The sequence below is a fragment of the Parasteatoda tepidariorum genome, chromosome 4 (genome assembly GCF_043381705.1).
Source record: "Parasteatoda tepidariorum isolate YZ-2023 chromosome 4, CAS_Ptep_4.0, whole genome shotgun sequence".
Taxonomy (NCBI): Eukaryota; Metazoa; Arthropoda; class Arachnida; order Araneae; family Theridiidae; genus Parasteatoda; species Parasteatoda tepidariorum.
In genome coordinates, this window is record NC_092207.1 from 39,806,899 (window position 1) to 39,824,111 (window position 17,213).

At 28.2% G+C, this 17,213-nt stretch overlaps 1 protein-coding gene across 1 annotated transcript in view; it reads left to right on the forward strand.

Moving 5' to 3' along the window:
* LOC107444401 (muscle calcium channel subunit alpha-1) overlaps window positions 1-17,213 on the forward strand; it is a 223,473-nt gene that overhangs the window by 109,468 nt on the left and 96,792 nt on the right. The window contains exons 2-4 of the mRNA XM_043039109.2: window positions 1,582-2,167; window positions 5,679-5,784; window positions 11,462-11,601. Of these exons, the coding sequence (XP_042895043.2) occupies window positions 1,582-2,167; window positions 5,679-5,784; window positions 11,462-11,601 (832 nt within the window). The remainder of the gene's footprint in view (window positions 1-1,581; window positions 2,168-5,678; window positions 5,785-11,461; window positions 11,602-17,213) is intronic.

Here is a 17,213-nt window from a genome sequence, read left to right on the forward strand (position 1 = left end):
AGCATTTTGTTACAATTATACCAAAATATAGTTACTTAGATTTATCTCTTTCTTTTAAGTAACTGTAGTTTATTACAGAGTTTAATTTTTTTGCTGTCAAAGACTTAACTAGAAGATATTATTATTTTTTGGATTACCGCACAAAGAAATCGATTAATTTCTTTTTCTTAAGAAACGCCTGTGGAGACACTTGTCTGACTTTTTTTTTCTTGAATCTTTTCTTTACCGCTGAAAAACGTGACTAGAGTGTGAATGCATCTCAGGAACACAATATCTTAGAAGATTCTCAAAAAAAATCAAATGCCTTAGTTAAATAAATGACACGTGTTAAAATCGATTTTTCTTTCACGGTTAATCCAAACCTGGATATAATTGGTTAAGAAAAGTTGTCAAAATTATATCCTAATAACACCCTTACTTGTACCATGAAATGGTTTGGGCAAGGTTTGGGTCATGTTTGTCTATGACTTTGGATCATTTAATGACATTTGAAAATTTTAAATAATTTCGTCTTTTTCAATTCACCTTACTGTTTAATTTTAGGTTAGTAATGTGAATTAGTATTGATCATAACTAAATAATAACCAGTATCATGTTTAGTTGCTGCTTGTATTATTTAATAAGATTAGAGCAATAATTCTTTATGTTGAGATACTAATTTCTTGTTACAGTTTCTTCATTGTCTGTCTGAGGTAGTTCATGCAAGAAGTTTTATTAAGCAATATTTTGCAACAGTGTAGAACTAAAAATGTTTCGAAGCCGCGAGTTTCGTATTGGCGCGTTATTTAATGTGATGGTTTTTCATGTTTATCACTCAAAATCAGTTATTGATAATAAGTAATCATATCATAAACTCAGCGTATGTTATCTATAAAAGTAGCTATAGTATTCATCTAAATTCATTTCAGCTTTGATATGTATTTTACCTCCAAAAGTAGAGATCAGTTCAAAATTAGTTTCATAATTATCTAGATAAAAGTGTAGATTAGTTTGGCCCGTTAAAGTACCGAAAACTGTTTCATTTACACATTGCTAAGGTAATTTTCAAATTACTTAGATAATTTGCACATTTCTTATGAGGCACTCTTTCGTCTTTCTTTCTTCTTTTTTCTTTCTTTTCTTCTTAAGCACGATCTTTGCTTTTTTAAATCAGATCTCTTCAAGAACAACAGCAAGGTTTCTTTACCCACAAACTAACAAAATGTTATAGACTTATTCTTCGATATCTTAAAGAACCAAGTGAACACAATAATATAATCAACAAATTAATTGATAGAATCAACCAGCAATCAATTAAAGAACTACAATTAAAAAAACTAAATAGTCTAAAATATTGTTACAATTAAAAATATTAATATTTGAACTTTATATATCAGAAGCCATTAATGTTCACATTACCTAGGTAAAATATGGACACTTTCAATTTTTCATTTTAAAGGACCTAGAGAAACTGTACATTAGCTAGGTAATGTGCATATAAATGGCTCTCGTACTTTATTCAAATATCTGTACCTTAGATTAGCTTTTAATATCAAATAAATTAGTTTACATCATTAATTTATTTATTAATTTTATTTCTAGGTGACCAAGATTACCCATCGGGACCACATCCATTACTTCAACATTCCCTTTCCGCTTCCTCCTCCAGCCATCATCCTCCGGTCCAACAAGCTTCGCGCTACCTCATCAACCGACGTCACCCTCTGGCCATCAGCAACATCTCCATCCCTCGCAGTAACAGCAATCTCCTCCTGGAAGATCCTCTATGGTCCTCATCACCAACTATCCACCATCTCTCTGTACCTTCCTCTTCATCCTCTTCCTCCTCCTCAGCTCTTTCGCCTTTAGCTCGCAAGAGGCCAAAGCCTATTATGATCAAGCAAGCACATGTCGAGAGCGACTTAGATGTTGCCAGTTCTGTGAGCAGTAAACCATTGTCGAGTGCGTGGAAGCAAGCCTTGGTAGCAGCTACTGGGGAGGCAGGAGAGGAGGAGGTTCAAGTGATGGGAATCCCTGATCAGGTGCCACCTGTCATACCACCAACGAAAGAGCGGAAAAGAACGCATAGAAAAGGTCCTAAAGTCCTAGAAAGGCCAAGCAAGGCCCTATTTTGCCTAACGCTTGAAAATCCAGTGAGGAGATTATGTATTAGCGTCGTAGAGTGGAAATATCCTTTTTATATATATATAAAATTAATTTTTTGTTTACTAAACTTATTTTCAAAATTATAACATGTAGATGCGTAACGTGTAATATTTTCATTAAAAAATTAGAATGCATGTATTAGAAAAAATAATTCTAAAAGAAATTCATAAATAAAAAAAATCAGTCAATAAATTTTGTAAAATTCAAATATTAATCTAGTTTCGAATACAATAACCGATGATGGTCAGTATTGTCTACTGAATTGTAGAGGAAAGACTTTTTCAAAATTCTTGATAAAGATAAGGTTTCAAAAATTTTCCATATAATTCTTAAATATGTAATTATAAAAAGTTTCGTCAGTGTCCAATTGTGAAGTGTTTAATATGATTTAAATGACAGATTCAGAATACAGATCTTGATTTATCTCGTTTCAAATTTTTTTTTAAGTATATGACTAACAAGGTGGTGCATGGAAAGATACGCTCACTCACCAAATTTCTAGTACATATTACAAAAGTTCAATGTGTGCAACAGTAATTTCCCGGTACCATCCCAATATTAAGTCGATTTCGTCTAATAGTTCAATAACATCTTCTATCAATGTCCGTCCTAGCTGCTGAGATATGTCCCTGACATATTATTGGTACTGGAAGTATTGGAAGTTTATGTAACTCAATGCTGTTAAAACTGCAGGAACTGTTCTTGTTGTTGCTGTGCTGTCTATTTCAATACTAAATATTTCCAAAAATTGGGTGGGTTGCAAGGTCTGGTCCCTGAATACTGTATAGGATGTCTTCTGGTAGTGAACCGATTTTAGAAAGTGCAGCTAGAATGGTCTGACATTTGAAAATGTTTTTTTTTGTTGCATTAATTGAGTTTATAGACAATGAATGTTCACTTATGGGGTAGTATCTGGTTGTCTTGTCTGGTAAATATCTTAATTTTTAGAAATACCCTGTACGTATTCTTGCTATTTCGAAAGAGAGGTTTTGAAAAGGTTCAATAATAGGAGCATGTTATTGATCATATTATATACACGGAGTGGCCAAATTATTATGACTACCTCAGAGTTTTATGCAAATGAGTTATTGCGTCACAGCGCTGCCGCTAGAGGGCAAGATAACTATAACGCGGGAATGCTGGATAAGTGAGTCATCAGTTATACTGTGTTGCTTGCTCAGGTATGGGAAAGAAAAGTGATTTAACTGAATTTCAAAGTGGAATTATTGTGGGTGCGAGATGTGTCGGATAGAGCATCAGCAAAACGGCTGCACTTATGAAGTGTTCTAGAGCAGCAGCTGCTAATGTGTACAAAGAATGGACAATCAAGCAAAAAACCGGGTCTCAACGTCTGACTTGTGGTCGTCACAGGGTACTGAATGCTTGATCAGAGAGAAGGCTGGCCAGGGTTGTGCAGCGCAACAGGAGAGTAACAGTGCGATAAATTGCAAGTGATCTTAATCAAGGAGCAACTGTGAACGTCTCTGAATGGACTGTTCGACGCACATTGCGCCGAAAAGGGTTTGGAAGCAGACGACTGAAGGAGTGGTCATAATAATTTGGCCACTCAGTGTAGAAGCGAGTCATAAGGAAATTAATAAAATATACAAATACAAATTATAAACGTTAACACTCAAAAAATTTAAAATTTGAAGATCGTCATCAATTAGGCATTAGCGTAAGCGTAACAATATGACTGCGTAACGTGGAAGCGTCAATAGAAAATCTAACGAATATGTTTCTGGTATCCGTTATAGCAATCAAAAGTTTTATTCTTTTCCTTATGGTGTTAAAAGGCACGCTCATGTCATTTTAGAGACTTAACTCTTTTAATTAGGTTCTATCTAAGACGCAAAACATTAATTCATGGTTCTTTAAAAAGCACAAGAATGAATTTGCATTACGTAATTGGGGGTAACAAAGTATTTCGTAAAATCTCTCCAAACATTGCAGACACCAATACCACAGACGTTGTAAGAAACATGATAGCCACTTACAATTATCACATCTTGGTACTATATTTTTTCAGCATCTAGTTTGCTACGCTTACTTCATATTTCTTAATACTGTAGTAGGATGCAGTGTTTGGCTTTTATGTTTTAAACTATCGTCTGCAAACACACACATATTCGAAAGAATACTATTTGGAATTATTGCCTTCATTTGCTTTATTACCTATTTAATCAGCGTTGTTTTTATTTTTCGCTGCGAAAGATGAATATAATAATGAAAATCATCAAGGGCAATAGCATGCAATTTTTACCTGTTCATCAGCATACGCAAAAACAACATGAAAAATGGAGGAAAAAAAACATCCAAATGAACCAAATGACGATGCTAATGTTAAAAACAGTATCAAGTACTCCGGGAAAAAACGAAACGCCTCTTTATAATCAACTAACACTGAATTTTAATCATTGCTGTAGAAAATTCCTTTTATTTTATCCCCAACTTATTCACCCATTCAGAAATTTAATGAAACTCATATTCGATAGTACAGTGAGTATAAGATTCATTGATTACTCTCTAATTTTAATTCTTTCCTCCCTTTTTAAATTTCACCTAAATTGGCAGGTTTAAGAATAATCAAATGATGATATTCATATCTGCAGTATCTCAATTTTTACGGATTTATAAACCTACAAATATAATAAAAAGAGAGCTTGACGTTTAATAAAATACTATTAATATTTTGAAAAATTCTCCAATTAATTTCTTTTCATTCTTCTACATTCATTGTTTAAAAATGTATGGGAAAATGGTTAAATAACAATTTATTTAACTGTTATTTTACCATATTAAAAAAAGTTAAATAACTATAAATGAGATGGTAATCAAACTGCGAACTGTGAGTATGGTGTAAGTATGGTGTAAATAGTATGGTAAAATCTCACCCACTCTCCCAGCTAGAGGGGGGTGGACTAATATCAAGACAGTAGCGGCGATGGTTAGATTGGCAATATCGTACAGCAAAAGACATGCGAAAACAATCGCTCCCGCATTAAATACTAACACAAAATGAGGTAAAAAGGCTCAGTCTTGCATCCTTACGCAATAAGGTAAATCATTTACTGCTTCCTAATATGGAAGTGAAGGAGGGACAGATTCTAAAAATAACTCCTCCTTTGAAATATAAATCTAATTATAATTCAATGGTATGTTTTCAGCCTTGAATTCCCAAAATAGAATATTTCTACATTTATTCCTTACCAAAGACAATTTGTGAAAACGAAAGAGTTTTAATGGTTTCATTAATACAAAAGTATTTATAATTTTTGTATTGCACACATACCCCCCCCACACACACATATATATATATATATATATATATATATATATTATTCTAATAGTCTAGTTATTATAGTAAAATGGTGTATTCAAAATGTCATTGTAGTATATGCAAATTATAATCATTATAGAACATATGAATTTTTATTGCTAAAAATATTTAAATTGTATTTTGATTAATAAAATCATTGAAAATATTTTATATATATGTATAAAATGATTTGTCCTTAATTTCTTTTTCTTACGCCATTTGAATATCTTATCCTTTTCACCATATTTTGCAACTGCGTAGCCTTAGCTATCTACACACCCCACGCAAATATGGATTCTAATAAATTAAATCATTATTTAGTAAGTATAAACTTTTCCATGTTTACCTATTACAATGTAAAATAATCAGGATCAAATTACAGTAAAAAGTACTGACACCCAGAGTGCTGCATCTGTAAATTCGTTTTTTACTGTTAAATTTTACACCTTTATTTTCACAGTAATGTTCAGTCTTTTCATAGAAAGTATTACTATGAAAATTACAGTATATCAGATGTTTTTTCCCTAATATGTTACGGAATAATCGGTTCGGAATAGTTTACAGTGTGTGAAATATTTTATTGTTCCATTACAAAATATAGTTATGCGTTATAAACTATGATATTGCATATTCTGGTAGCAAAAAACGATTTCCTTTTTGATTAAAATGAATAAAATAATCCCCTAAAGTTAGTTTGATCAAAAAACAACTTGAATTAGAAATTAGTGGTTAATTCATTTTTTGCAGATGTTCTAACTTAAATTAAATATAAAAAAAACGAATCAAACTAAAATATGCTCTTCTGTTCATTGTAGATGTAAAAAAGGACACGGAACTCATGATTAAAGTCACCCGATTCAAATCTCTCTAGAGCTTAGTTTAATTAACGAACTTGAAATAAATGTTGTTCTATAATTTATTTAGATGCTGTGGAATAGAATTGTGGCTGAGGAACGAGAGCATGAATTAAATAAATAGAATGAATTAAATGTTATGTTTTCAGAGAAAATTGGATAGAAAAGACAAGTTTTTAGGATTGTCGATTGTTGAAAGTTAGACTTTTAAGTGTTAAAATAGACTTTATTTTATGTGAACTATAATTTTTTTTATTTTGTAATTTCTTTTACTTTGTATTATAAATATTTGCAAACTCTTATGAGCACAAATATTGTTTTTATATTGAGTTTGGTTTTCGTAAGTTAATTTTATAGCCTTTAAAAATATTTTATTCTGTTTGTACACCAACTTTTTTATCATAAATTCCTATTATATTAACATTTTTTAAATAGTTTATTTATAACACTTAGCATTAAAGTAAATATCGCATATATTAAAAATAAAAAGGTGGCAATTCTGATAGAATATTACATAAATTTAAATGAAATATACTAATCAGATCGATGTTTGATAATAATCACTTATAAATAACAACAAAAATTTTAAAAAGTTAACTATTATTTTTTAAATTATTAATTCCTTTTGCTCTTGAAATTGTATTTTATCTAAATTTTTTTAAAAGAAATTAAAAATGGTTAGTTCTCCTGAAAAAGCATAAATAAATTTTTTTTTTAATCATCAGACATTGTTGGATTTTTTATAATTTTGATTTTGTTGAAATTTTCTGAATATGCTAATTAAAGAAAACTATTAGGCACTTTTTGTTTTCATTTTTGCGAAAAGATTTTTTCTCAACTTATTGTGGAGTCAAAATTAGATAGGATACTCTAGAATTTTGAAAAAAATACATCTATTTCCATGCGAAACTATTTTTTGTGAAATGAGTGAGCCATGAAACTGACCAATTGCAACTTTTAAACTATTTATTTTCAACTTCTATGCTACCATATATTTTTTACTACTTTAATATTATCTATTAAGACATAATTAGTTTCAGAGGACCTTTGTTTCAAAGGACGAATTCATTAGAAAATCTTAAAAATACTTAAATTCTTCTTTAAAATTCTTAAACTTTAACTGACAAAATCTACTTCCTCCAACAGTGAACTACAAAACTATATATTTCTGTGAATGCATATTAATGAATAGTACCAAAAAATGAACATATGTGTGGTGTACATTTACCCTGACCTTAACATTGACCTCATAATAGCAAGAAACTACAATTTGGCCCAAATTTCAAAGTCATTAATCGCTTTTGCCGAACTAGGAAAGTATGAAATTTGTTGAAAAAAAAAAGCCTTAAGTATAACCAAAACTGAATCAATTCACAGATATATGGTTACTGATTTAACGTTTGTCCAATATGGCCCTAAACATTTAGGAACATGTCTAAATAATTGAATACAAAAGTACTTAAGGGAAAGATGCAAATTGTTTTGAAAATGTGATTTAAGCTCAATATGAATATCTGAAGTTATTCTTTCCCGAAGTGTGCTTTGTTCTCTATCTGGAATTAAAGGAGGTTAAGAGGACAAACGAGGAAAAACAGGGAAAGTGACATAATGTTTCCGATGTAATTTTTTACTCTGAATAAAATGAATTTGTACCCCAGTCAATATATTTTATACAGAAGAACTTACTCATGTTTGATATAGAAACAGAACAAATTGTGACTTAATATCAATTTGAATACGTATCTATGCGTCAAACATTGCTGTCTGGTCGAGTGAAGTATTAGTTCCAATATATTTTTCAGCAATCGATAGGAACATTAAAGTTCGTTAAAATTTTAACGTTATAAAAAAGTTTTGCATAAAAAAATATAAATGAACTTTTATGCACTTACTAACTTAAAACATTTGCAAATTTAATTTTTGAGATATTATACATTAAAAAGACATAAATATAAACTTAACTTTCTTAAACTTACTTAACTTAAACTTGGTAACTTAAACTTGCAAAGATTTACTCGTGACAGGTTTTAAACAGAAGGAATTTTTTTCTTGCCATCATAGAAAGTTTTCAAAATAATTCACGGTTTTTTAGCGTTACATATACTAAATTTCTCTAACATATTTTTGAAATAATGAATGTTATAATCATTATTCAAAAAGCAAAGAAACTTTAAAAAAAAGTTGCTATTTGAATACAGCACATTATATATAGGAATTCAGAAGCTAATATCCATTTCATAGTAAATAAAATACCGGCTTAGATAAAACAATTTTTCTCTCTCCAAATATTTAATTCTTAATTCTTTTCTCAATAAAAGTAACAATTAACTTTTTATTTAATTTTAACTACTGGATATCCAATTCTATTTTTAAATTTATGTGCTGATTTTCATTTTTTAAACGTCGTTGAGCAGTTACGCAATTTTTGGTTTACGACTACTAACGTTCAACTCCGTAGACTTGTAATTTTGAACCCTATCCAGAAGTCAGGGGAACTCCTGGATCAAGTATTGGATTAAATTTGCCTTCGTGGAGCGCTTTGTTACATGGTAACGTTACTTTTCGTTACTGTATTTCCGTTGCATGGAGCGGAAAACTACGAAAACCTCTCCTGAATAGCCAGATAGCAAGGAGACTCTAACGCATGATCCGTCTTCCATTGAGGATATTTTATAGGACTGTGGTCGGTAAAAGCCGGGTGCGAAATTCGCATCAATCAGACATCGCTGGGGTTTGAACCCAGCTCACCTAATCAGTAAAATTTAAAATTTAGATTTTTTTTAAAATTTTTATTATTCATATTTAATTTTTCAATCATTATCTTTCCCGATTTTTATCGTCAATTTTTAAAGATTAAGATACAGTTACTTTTTCGTGTATTGACAGACGAAACTGAAATCAGAAATCAACTCACGAAAACTATACCAAAGGGCTTTTTTTCGTTGTTTTACTCAGAGTATTTAGCTATTTTTTATTCGAATAAATTTTAAATTTAAGACAAATAAAATTTCTTTTTGAAAATTAATTTTTGAAATACTAATTTTTTTGTTGTCAGAATTTTCTAACATTTTTGAATTTTCTCGGACTTCAAATGTATTTTCTGAAGAATGTTGATTTTGAGAAAATTTCTCTAAGCTAACACACATTACAAGAAAAAGTTTGTTATTAAATTATTTGAGCTTTTGAATGAAAATTTTGCATAATGTTAGCGATGTTTTGAAATAAAAGCTAAAGGCTAAGTTAGAGTTTGCTATTTTTTATAACCTTTAAGTAAGAATACTTATAATTTTTTTAAAAAAAATTCGATATTAAACACTGTATTTAATTTCATTCTATAGTTTTCTTCTTCAATTTTTTAAAATTTACTTTCAATATACTGATATACACATATAATTGAACTAGAAAATTTTTTATTTTGTAATTTATGCATTACAATCTGTTTTAGAGCTGCTAATAATTTTTAAGCTCCAATTTGCCCCTTTTTTAAAAATATTTCATAAATTTTTGAACTTTAATTTACAATTATAATTTTAAGAGGCTGGATTACCAAATATGAAATTAAAATTTTAATTGAACCACTTTTTAAGAAATAAAATCATGTCTAAACATGTCGGACACCTAAGAATGGCTATAATTTGACTCATATTAATATTTACCAATAATTAATTAATACTTACACTTTTAACTCACTTTTCAAATAGCATATATATAAAATACATTTCACGTTCTGCTTGCACGTTAAACAAACACATCTAATTTAATGACTTAAGCGAAAGTTAGGAAAAACAAAAGTTCAATAACGAAATATTAAGAATTTTTTTTTCAATTTCATTTTAAAAATGAAAGAAGTTTATGCACTTGAAAGAATAAAATCAGAAAAGATAAGAAAAAGATCTAGTTAAAAATAATTTATTTATGAATTTTGAAGTCTATTCATTTTCTCTCGAGTAAAAATCAAAATTAAACTCCAAACATTTTAAACCCACGTTAAACAAAATATGAAACATGAGCCGTTGTTAAAAATTATTGCACGAAATAAAAAATATATCCGAAAAAGAAAATTGCTTCTCCATATTTTTCTTTCTTCCTGAGAATAATTAAAAGTAATTTATTTGTCAGACGTTCGAATTTTTTGTTTTTATTTTAAAACAGCCTTTGCTAAAATATTATTGATTTAAAGAGGAAATTTCAAATTAGTGTTTTAATTTAAAACCTTGAATAAGCTCAGAAGTTTAATAATAAAATATTCGAAAGTAGTTTGTTTTAAATAAGCACTTTAATATGTTCGTAGTATTACCTTTTTTTATTTAAATATTATTTATCAAAAAATTAAAGTAATAATGAGGAGAGATTTTAATCTTTATTCATTATTCATTATGTTTGAAAGTTGAAATTCATTTAAACTTAAAAATATATAGGAACAAATTTAATGCAGTGTATACGCTCACTGTAAGCAATTTTCGGATAAAATTTCAGGATAGAGTACAGGCACTCAGGGTGCCGGTACTTTTTACCGTAAAATCTGTTTTTATCGGAACATGTCACGGAACAAAAAAAATGATGTACAGTAATTTTTACTACAATAATTACCGTAAAACCACTGAATCAATTTAATTACATAAATATTACTGTATAAAGAAAGGTATAATATTTTATTGTCGATTTGTATTTAACGAGAAAATGGATTTACAGACAATGTATTCGAAGTGCCGGTTTTTCATACCGTAATATTATCAGGATTTCGTTTCAGTGCAGTTCAGTTACATTTTAAAGGTTTCTAAGAATTAAATGTTAATTACTGCACAGTTGTGTAATAAACAGTTTGAAAATGTTATTTTTTGTTCATAAAGTATTTTTAAAGCATTTTAACAAACTTTAGTTTCATTCTATTTCTGTCTTTTAAAAACAGTGCTATAAGCTGAAAAAGCAAAATTATTAAAAGCTTTTGAAATAATAATTTAAGGAGAATGAAAAAAATGTGCGAATCCGTTCAGAATTATTTAATTATTTTAAAACATATTGATGAAACATAGGTTTCATAAATAGGTATGAATTTATTTAATTGCCATTACATTCCTCAATAACGCTTATTAAATTTTATAATAAATACCTAATGGAGTAATTATGAAAATTTTTCTTCCAGGAAAAAACAGAATATTTGTTTTTAGTCATTTTTATGATCGAATGTATAATGAAAATTATTGCTTATGGATTTTTGTTCCACCCTGGTGCCTACTTACGCAATGGTTGGAACTTTCTAGATTTCATCATCGTTATTATAGGGTGAGTATAAATTTAAATATTTAATGTCCATGTATTGATCTGTGACGATAGCGATGAGAGATATATTAATTTTATACAAAGCGAATTTGAAGCAGTTTATTTTTATATATATACCTTATAAAACACAGTTATTTTTAATATTATTCATTAAACATCTTTACGTTTTTAGAAATGTTTGTAAGCAACTTGTTTTTGGACATTTATGCATAAGAATCATATGTAGTGGAATTTATGGCATTATGGGGGTTATGGGATTTATGCATCAATGTTAGGATAAAAATCATTAAGGATTTTTCATTAAGCCTAATTTTTTAGAAATATTCTTTTAGTGGTTTATAATGATGTAACGATTTTTATCATTTTATTTAGTTCTTTCATCATAACACAATCTTGTACCTAACACAATTCTTGTATTTTGATAAGAATTTTCACTTTATAGGAATCAAAGGACATTTTTATTAAAAATTGCATAATCAAATAAGCTAAACATAGATGCATTACAAAAATTGTCTGTAAAGTTTCCTTAATAGAAATTAATAGTTATTATTTATATCGGTAATCTTTGTTTCATTTCTTGATTTCGAATTTTATCTTGCATTCAAACGTTGGGTAAGGTGTATTTAGCTAACATAGAGGACTTTGGGTTGTTCAATTTTAGTTTCGAGGCAAAGCGAGATTTTTAATTAGCATTTTTATCTTACATATTCCAGAAGATTTCTAACTTTAATATAAAACTCAGCATTTTAAAAATTCTATTGCAAGATTTGCTCTTAAAAACATTTGCTGTCACCGATTATTCACACTTAAGAGTACAACTTTCACTGTTCGAAAAAAATGTATTACAAAAAAGATATTTATCAAATAATTTCAAACTAAAGAATTTTAATTTTTATGCAAACGATTTTTTTAATTTTTCAAATGTTTTGAACTGAATTTTCAATCAAACGAACTTCGAATCGATTAAATTGAATATAAAGTAGTGCAATACCGTTCTCACCAGCTTATCGTATTAAAAAATAAAAAATTCATCTATCGATGTGAAATGTTTTCACAGTAGCATGAAATATATGTGTTTGCAATTGCATGTTTGGAAAATAGTTGTCATTTATTAATGAAGACATTTTGAACTGTATTGTACGGAGAAAAGAATTCTGGTGAAATGAGAGCACTATATAGTAATGACATTTCTTGTAAAAAAACATAATTCTTGTTTAAAAAACCATTATATACTGTTAAAAAACAAATTATGGTAACGTTTTACCAAAAACTCTGGTTTCAAAATAATAGTTTTTATTACCACATATTTTTAAAAAAAATACATAACTGAAATTTAAATCTAAACGAGTTTTGCCAAAGTCATTATCAAAGCTTCCTCATTATCGTAGTTTTCCCACGGAGCTAGAAACACGGTTAATAATGTGGTAGTTTTGACCTTCCTCAATGTGGTTTTAAAAATAGTAAAATGCGAAATTCAAAATTGCGCTTATACATTTTCAGACAAGTAATAAGAAGTGTGAAGGTTATTTAAAAGTTGGAAGGGTAAATTACCCTTTGATACTTAAATGTTTAAAACAAAAGATGCTTTTAACATTTATATAAAATTCGTCATCTTGGAAAGCTAAATTATTTCTAGTTTCAAGTGAAACTTTTTTTTTGTATTTCCAAAACATTATCCTAAGTATTTTTTATTCAAATAATAATTTTCTAAAAAGCAGAAAAGCTTATTACATTATTCAGCTACAAGAACGGAAGGATACATCCTTGATGGCTACCATAAAAGAATTTTCAGTTGACAAAGGATTTCAGAAATTGCCAGCTTGTGAGTTAAAATATTAGCCCGTGTATTCCATTATAAGCACTGTTTGTTTTCCACATTAAAGGATTTACACGAAGTGAAATTTAGGTTCTCTAGCAGAGAATTGAATTTTCCAAGCAATTTCTTTTCGGATTAAGAACAATAGGGTTGCTTTTGTTGCTTATTTCTTAAGAGGATATAAGTTTGGAGATGCTTGTTTATTTTTGTTGTTGTTGTATAACGTGAAAACATTTTTTTTCAATGACTTTTGGAAATGTCAATTAAGGATACTCCCAAACTTCTAATAAACCGATAGCAGATGTTTAGGAATATATTGAAGGATTATAACTTCCTATACCGCTTGAAAAATATCAAATATAAGACAATATTCAGCAAAGCATTAGAAAAAATGTGCATTGCATAAGAAATGAATAATCTCAAGAAATTTTAGAGTAAAAATATTCATGGTAATGGAACTTCAGATATTTTTATTTGACGCTAATGAAGTTTAAAAGTACGTTTTTGTGACTGATTTCGTAACTCGAAACATCATATGCACTTATAATTTAGCATATTTGAGGTCACCCTCTCAAAATGTATCATAAAACGTGAAGATTTCATCATTAGATCAAAAGTTATTTTAAAGCACTTTTTTTTTAAAGTACTGCACATCTTTACTCGAAAATATACTACTGGAAAAGTTTTTTATACCACTCTAAAGTATGTAAATATTTTGAAAATGGGTTGTAATTATTAAAACATGCTTCGAGAACAGTACTAAATATCATTTGGAGAAATACAAGAATTTGTAAATATATATTGAAAAAAATTTTATTTAGAATTCGCACTCAGAAATAAGTCAAATTTAATTAGACGAAAACAACAGAGAGAATACTATTTCAAATTACAGGGAAAGTAACATTTTTAAATACTATTGGGAGTTCGGATAATATTCAAGATCAAATTCTCAGATATAGTCAATTAATATACTAAATTCTATGTACTACATTGTACTTCAATTGAAGCTTGCTTTTTGTAATTAACAGTTGAAAATTGCAGAAATGGATTGAGGAGCATTATATCTAATCGATTTTGTTTGGGAAAATAATAAATTATGTCACTAAAATGATAAGCATTTTTGATGGTAGGGAAATTAGTAATTAATGCGAATAACCTTCTTGTTCATATTAACAGTTAAAAAAGATTAAGAAAAGTATAAACTTTTCAAACAATGGGAATTAAAATACGCTGAAAAACTTAATTAACTCATTAAATTCTTTAAAATACTTGTCGTACTGCGAAGTTTTCGCTGCGGTTTTGATTACATTTCTGCTGAACAATGATATGACTTTTCAAAATAAGCTTTTAAATTAAAATCTTTAAAAATATTTCACCGTCTGTGAGACAAGAATAATCTTAATTAGTTTGTCATTTCATTAGTTTTTGTCGCCTTAAGATCTTTCGAGTGAAAACTAATTAAGGCTTCGTAAGTATTAAGTTAGTATTACAGCTATTTCAATTAAATAAAACTCATTTTCTAAGACTTCTCATTTCCTGTCCATTGCATTTGGCAAGATTTTGATTCCGCCAAATGAGAGCCATCGTGTAATTGAAATGCATTCAGATGAATTAGTTTTGGTGAAATTATTGAAAAGAGAGTACAATTTAACTTAAACTAAAATTTTGTTTTAAATTGAATAATTTTAATTTTAATTATTCACGTTAATTTCACGAGAGTTTGAATTCACTTCAGGGTATATAAATGCAGTCATTACTAATTAAAAATATTTAACGTGAATTAGAAAGTGAAGTTAATTTAATCAAATGTTAAGTAAAGAATAACTCTTTAAATGTGTGTAGCATGTAGAGTTCTACATATTTAGATAATAAATTCATATGATTAAATTAGGAAAGATACAATTCTTATCGCAATATATAACTTATATTATTTTTGTTAGTTAAATTTGAGGTGATAAAAAAATATTTTTAATCGATGGCTTCAATTAGATAGAAGTGATTTCTCTCAAATTAAAAAATAATTATTCACTTATTAATAAAAATACTTAATAATATCATTTATTTAGAAGCGAAGAAAAAATTATAGAGTAATAGTTATTTTCTTTCAAAAGAATAAATTTGAGTAATAACGTACTTATTATAAATTGATTCAAATAGAAAATACCTAATGCGAGTATTTTTTTAAAACTCACAATTTTAAATAAGTTTTCTCTTTCTCACTAGCAAAGCAGACTTAAAAATACTACCCAAATAAACTTTTAAAAATTATAAGCATGTGATCATTTTAGTTTTCTTACTCAAAAAGCAACAATGTCTAATTAAAATTACTTTCCGATTGCTTATATAAAAATATCCCTTTAAAACATATCAATCAGCGGTTGAAGCTCAATCCAATAATTAATATAAATTAAATGTTTATGATTTTTTACTGTAATTAATTAATATAGTACAATATTAATTAATTACAGTAGACATTTTCATTCAAGTCTTTACTCAAAATGTGAAATTTAAAATAGAAAACCAATGAATTTAATTTTCATTTTCATTCCAAGGAAAAAATACGAAGAATTAAAATGCTGTTTCGCTTTCAGATAAGGCTAAGCAGATAATTTCAGAATCGATGAGAGTTCTATGGAATCATAAGATATTAGATGATTCTGCAGAGCTTTATTGCCAAAAATGACCATAGAACTCCGTCTGCTAGTTAGCTGATTTTTTAGAACGATAATAATCCAGTTAGTTCTTATCTGTAGATTTTTTCTGGACTCTATTTTAGGATCATAAAAAGCATTTATTAAGATATTCTATAACATATTTCTTCTTAAATTAATCTTAATTCAAATTTTAGAAGAAAAAAAAATTTGATACAATAATTAATTCTAAAATACACCCATCAATTGCTAAAACGATTTTCAATAATTAAAAGAAATTAAATGCTTAAAATTTTTAATCAGTGCTCACTAATACAGTAAACTGCGACAATTAAAATTGGTCTGTTTTCATTTAAAATCTGAAACTCAAATCAGAAGAATCTAAAATTAATCTTTATTAACGTGGAAAAAATAAGATGAATAAATTCTAATTTTCATATAAGACCAAGCAGATCGTTTCCAAGATTATGAAATCCCTCAGGAATCTCAAGCTATCAGATAATTCCACAGAGCTTTATTATCAGAAATGATAGCACTCCATCAGATCTTTTAGAATGATAATTATCCTTATTGTTCTTAACAGTAGACTTTCTCTTGACTCTATCTTACGATCTTTAAAATTATTTACTGAAATATTTCGTAATAATAATTCTTAAATTCAACATAATTCAGATTTAAGTAAAATAGTAATAATTGATTATTTTGAATATTTTAATTGCGGTAAGTTAAAATCCGAACTGAAACTTTAGAAATACGAACTGAAACTTTGATGATAGCGCATGCGCGCATCCATTGGATAACCTCCCCCAAATACCTTTATATTAATTGGCTTTTACGTATGAGATTTGGATGTAAGATGTTATGTTTTGTCTGCTTGTTAATTGTATACTATTGCTGATGTTGTTTTTCTAAATTAAGTGTTATTAATTTTACGATCTACCCAATTTAGAACTTCGGTGGACATCCTTTAATTAAGTTAAGCGACATTAATTACTGTCTATTAATTGAAAACTCGAAACTGCAACGTTTTAAAGCACTCTAATTCAAAATCTGAAAACAAAATCTTTTCAAAAACAAAAAGCATCCCCTATTAATCTCTTTTCTTAAAAAAAAATAAGTAAATAAAAGGAAATAAGAAGAATCAAAAT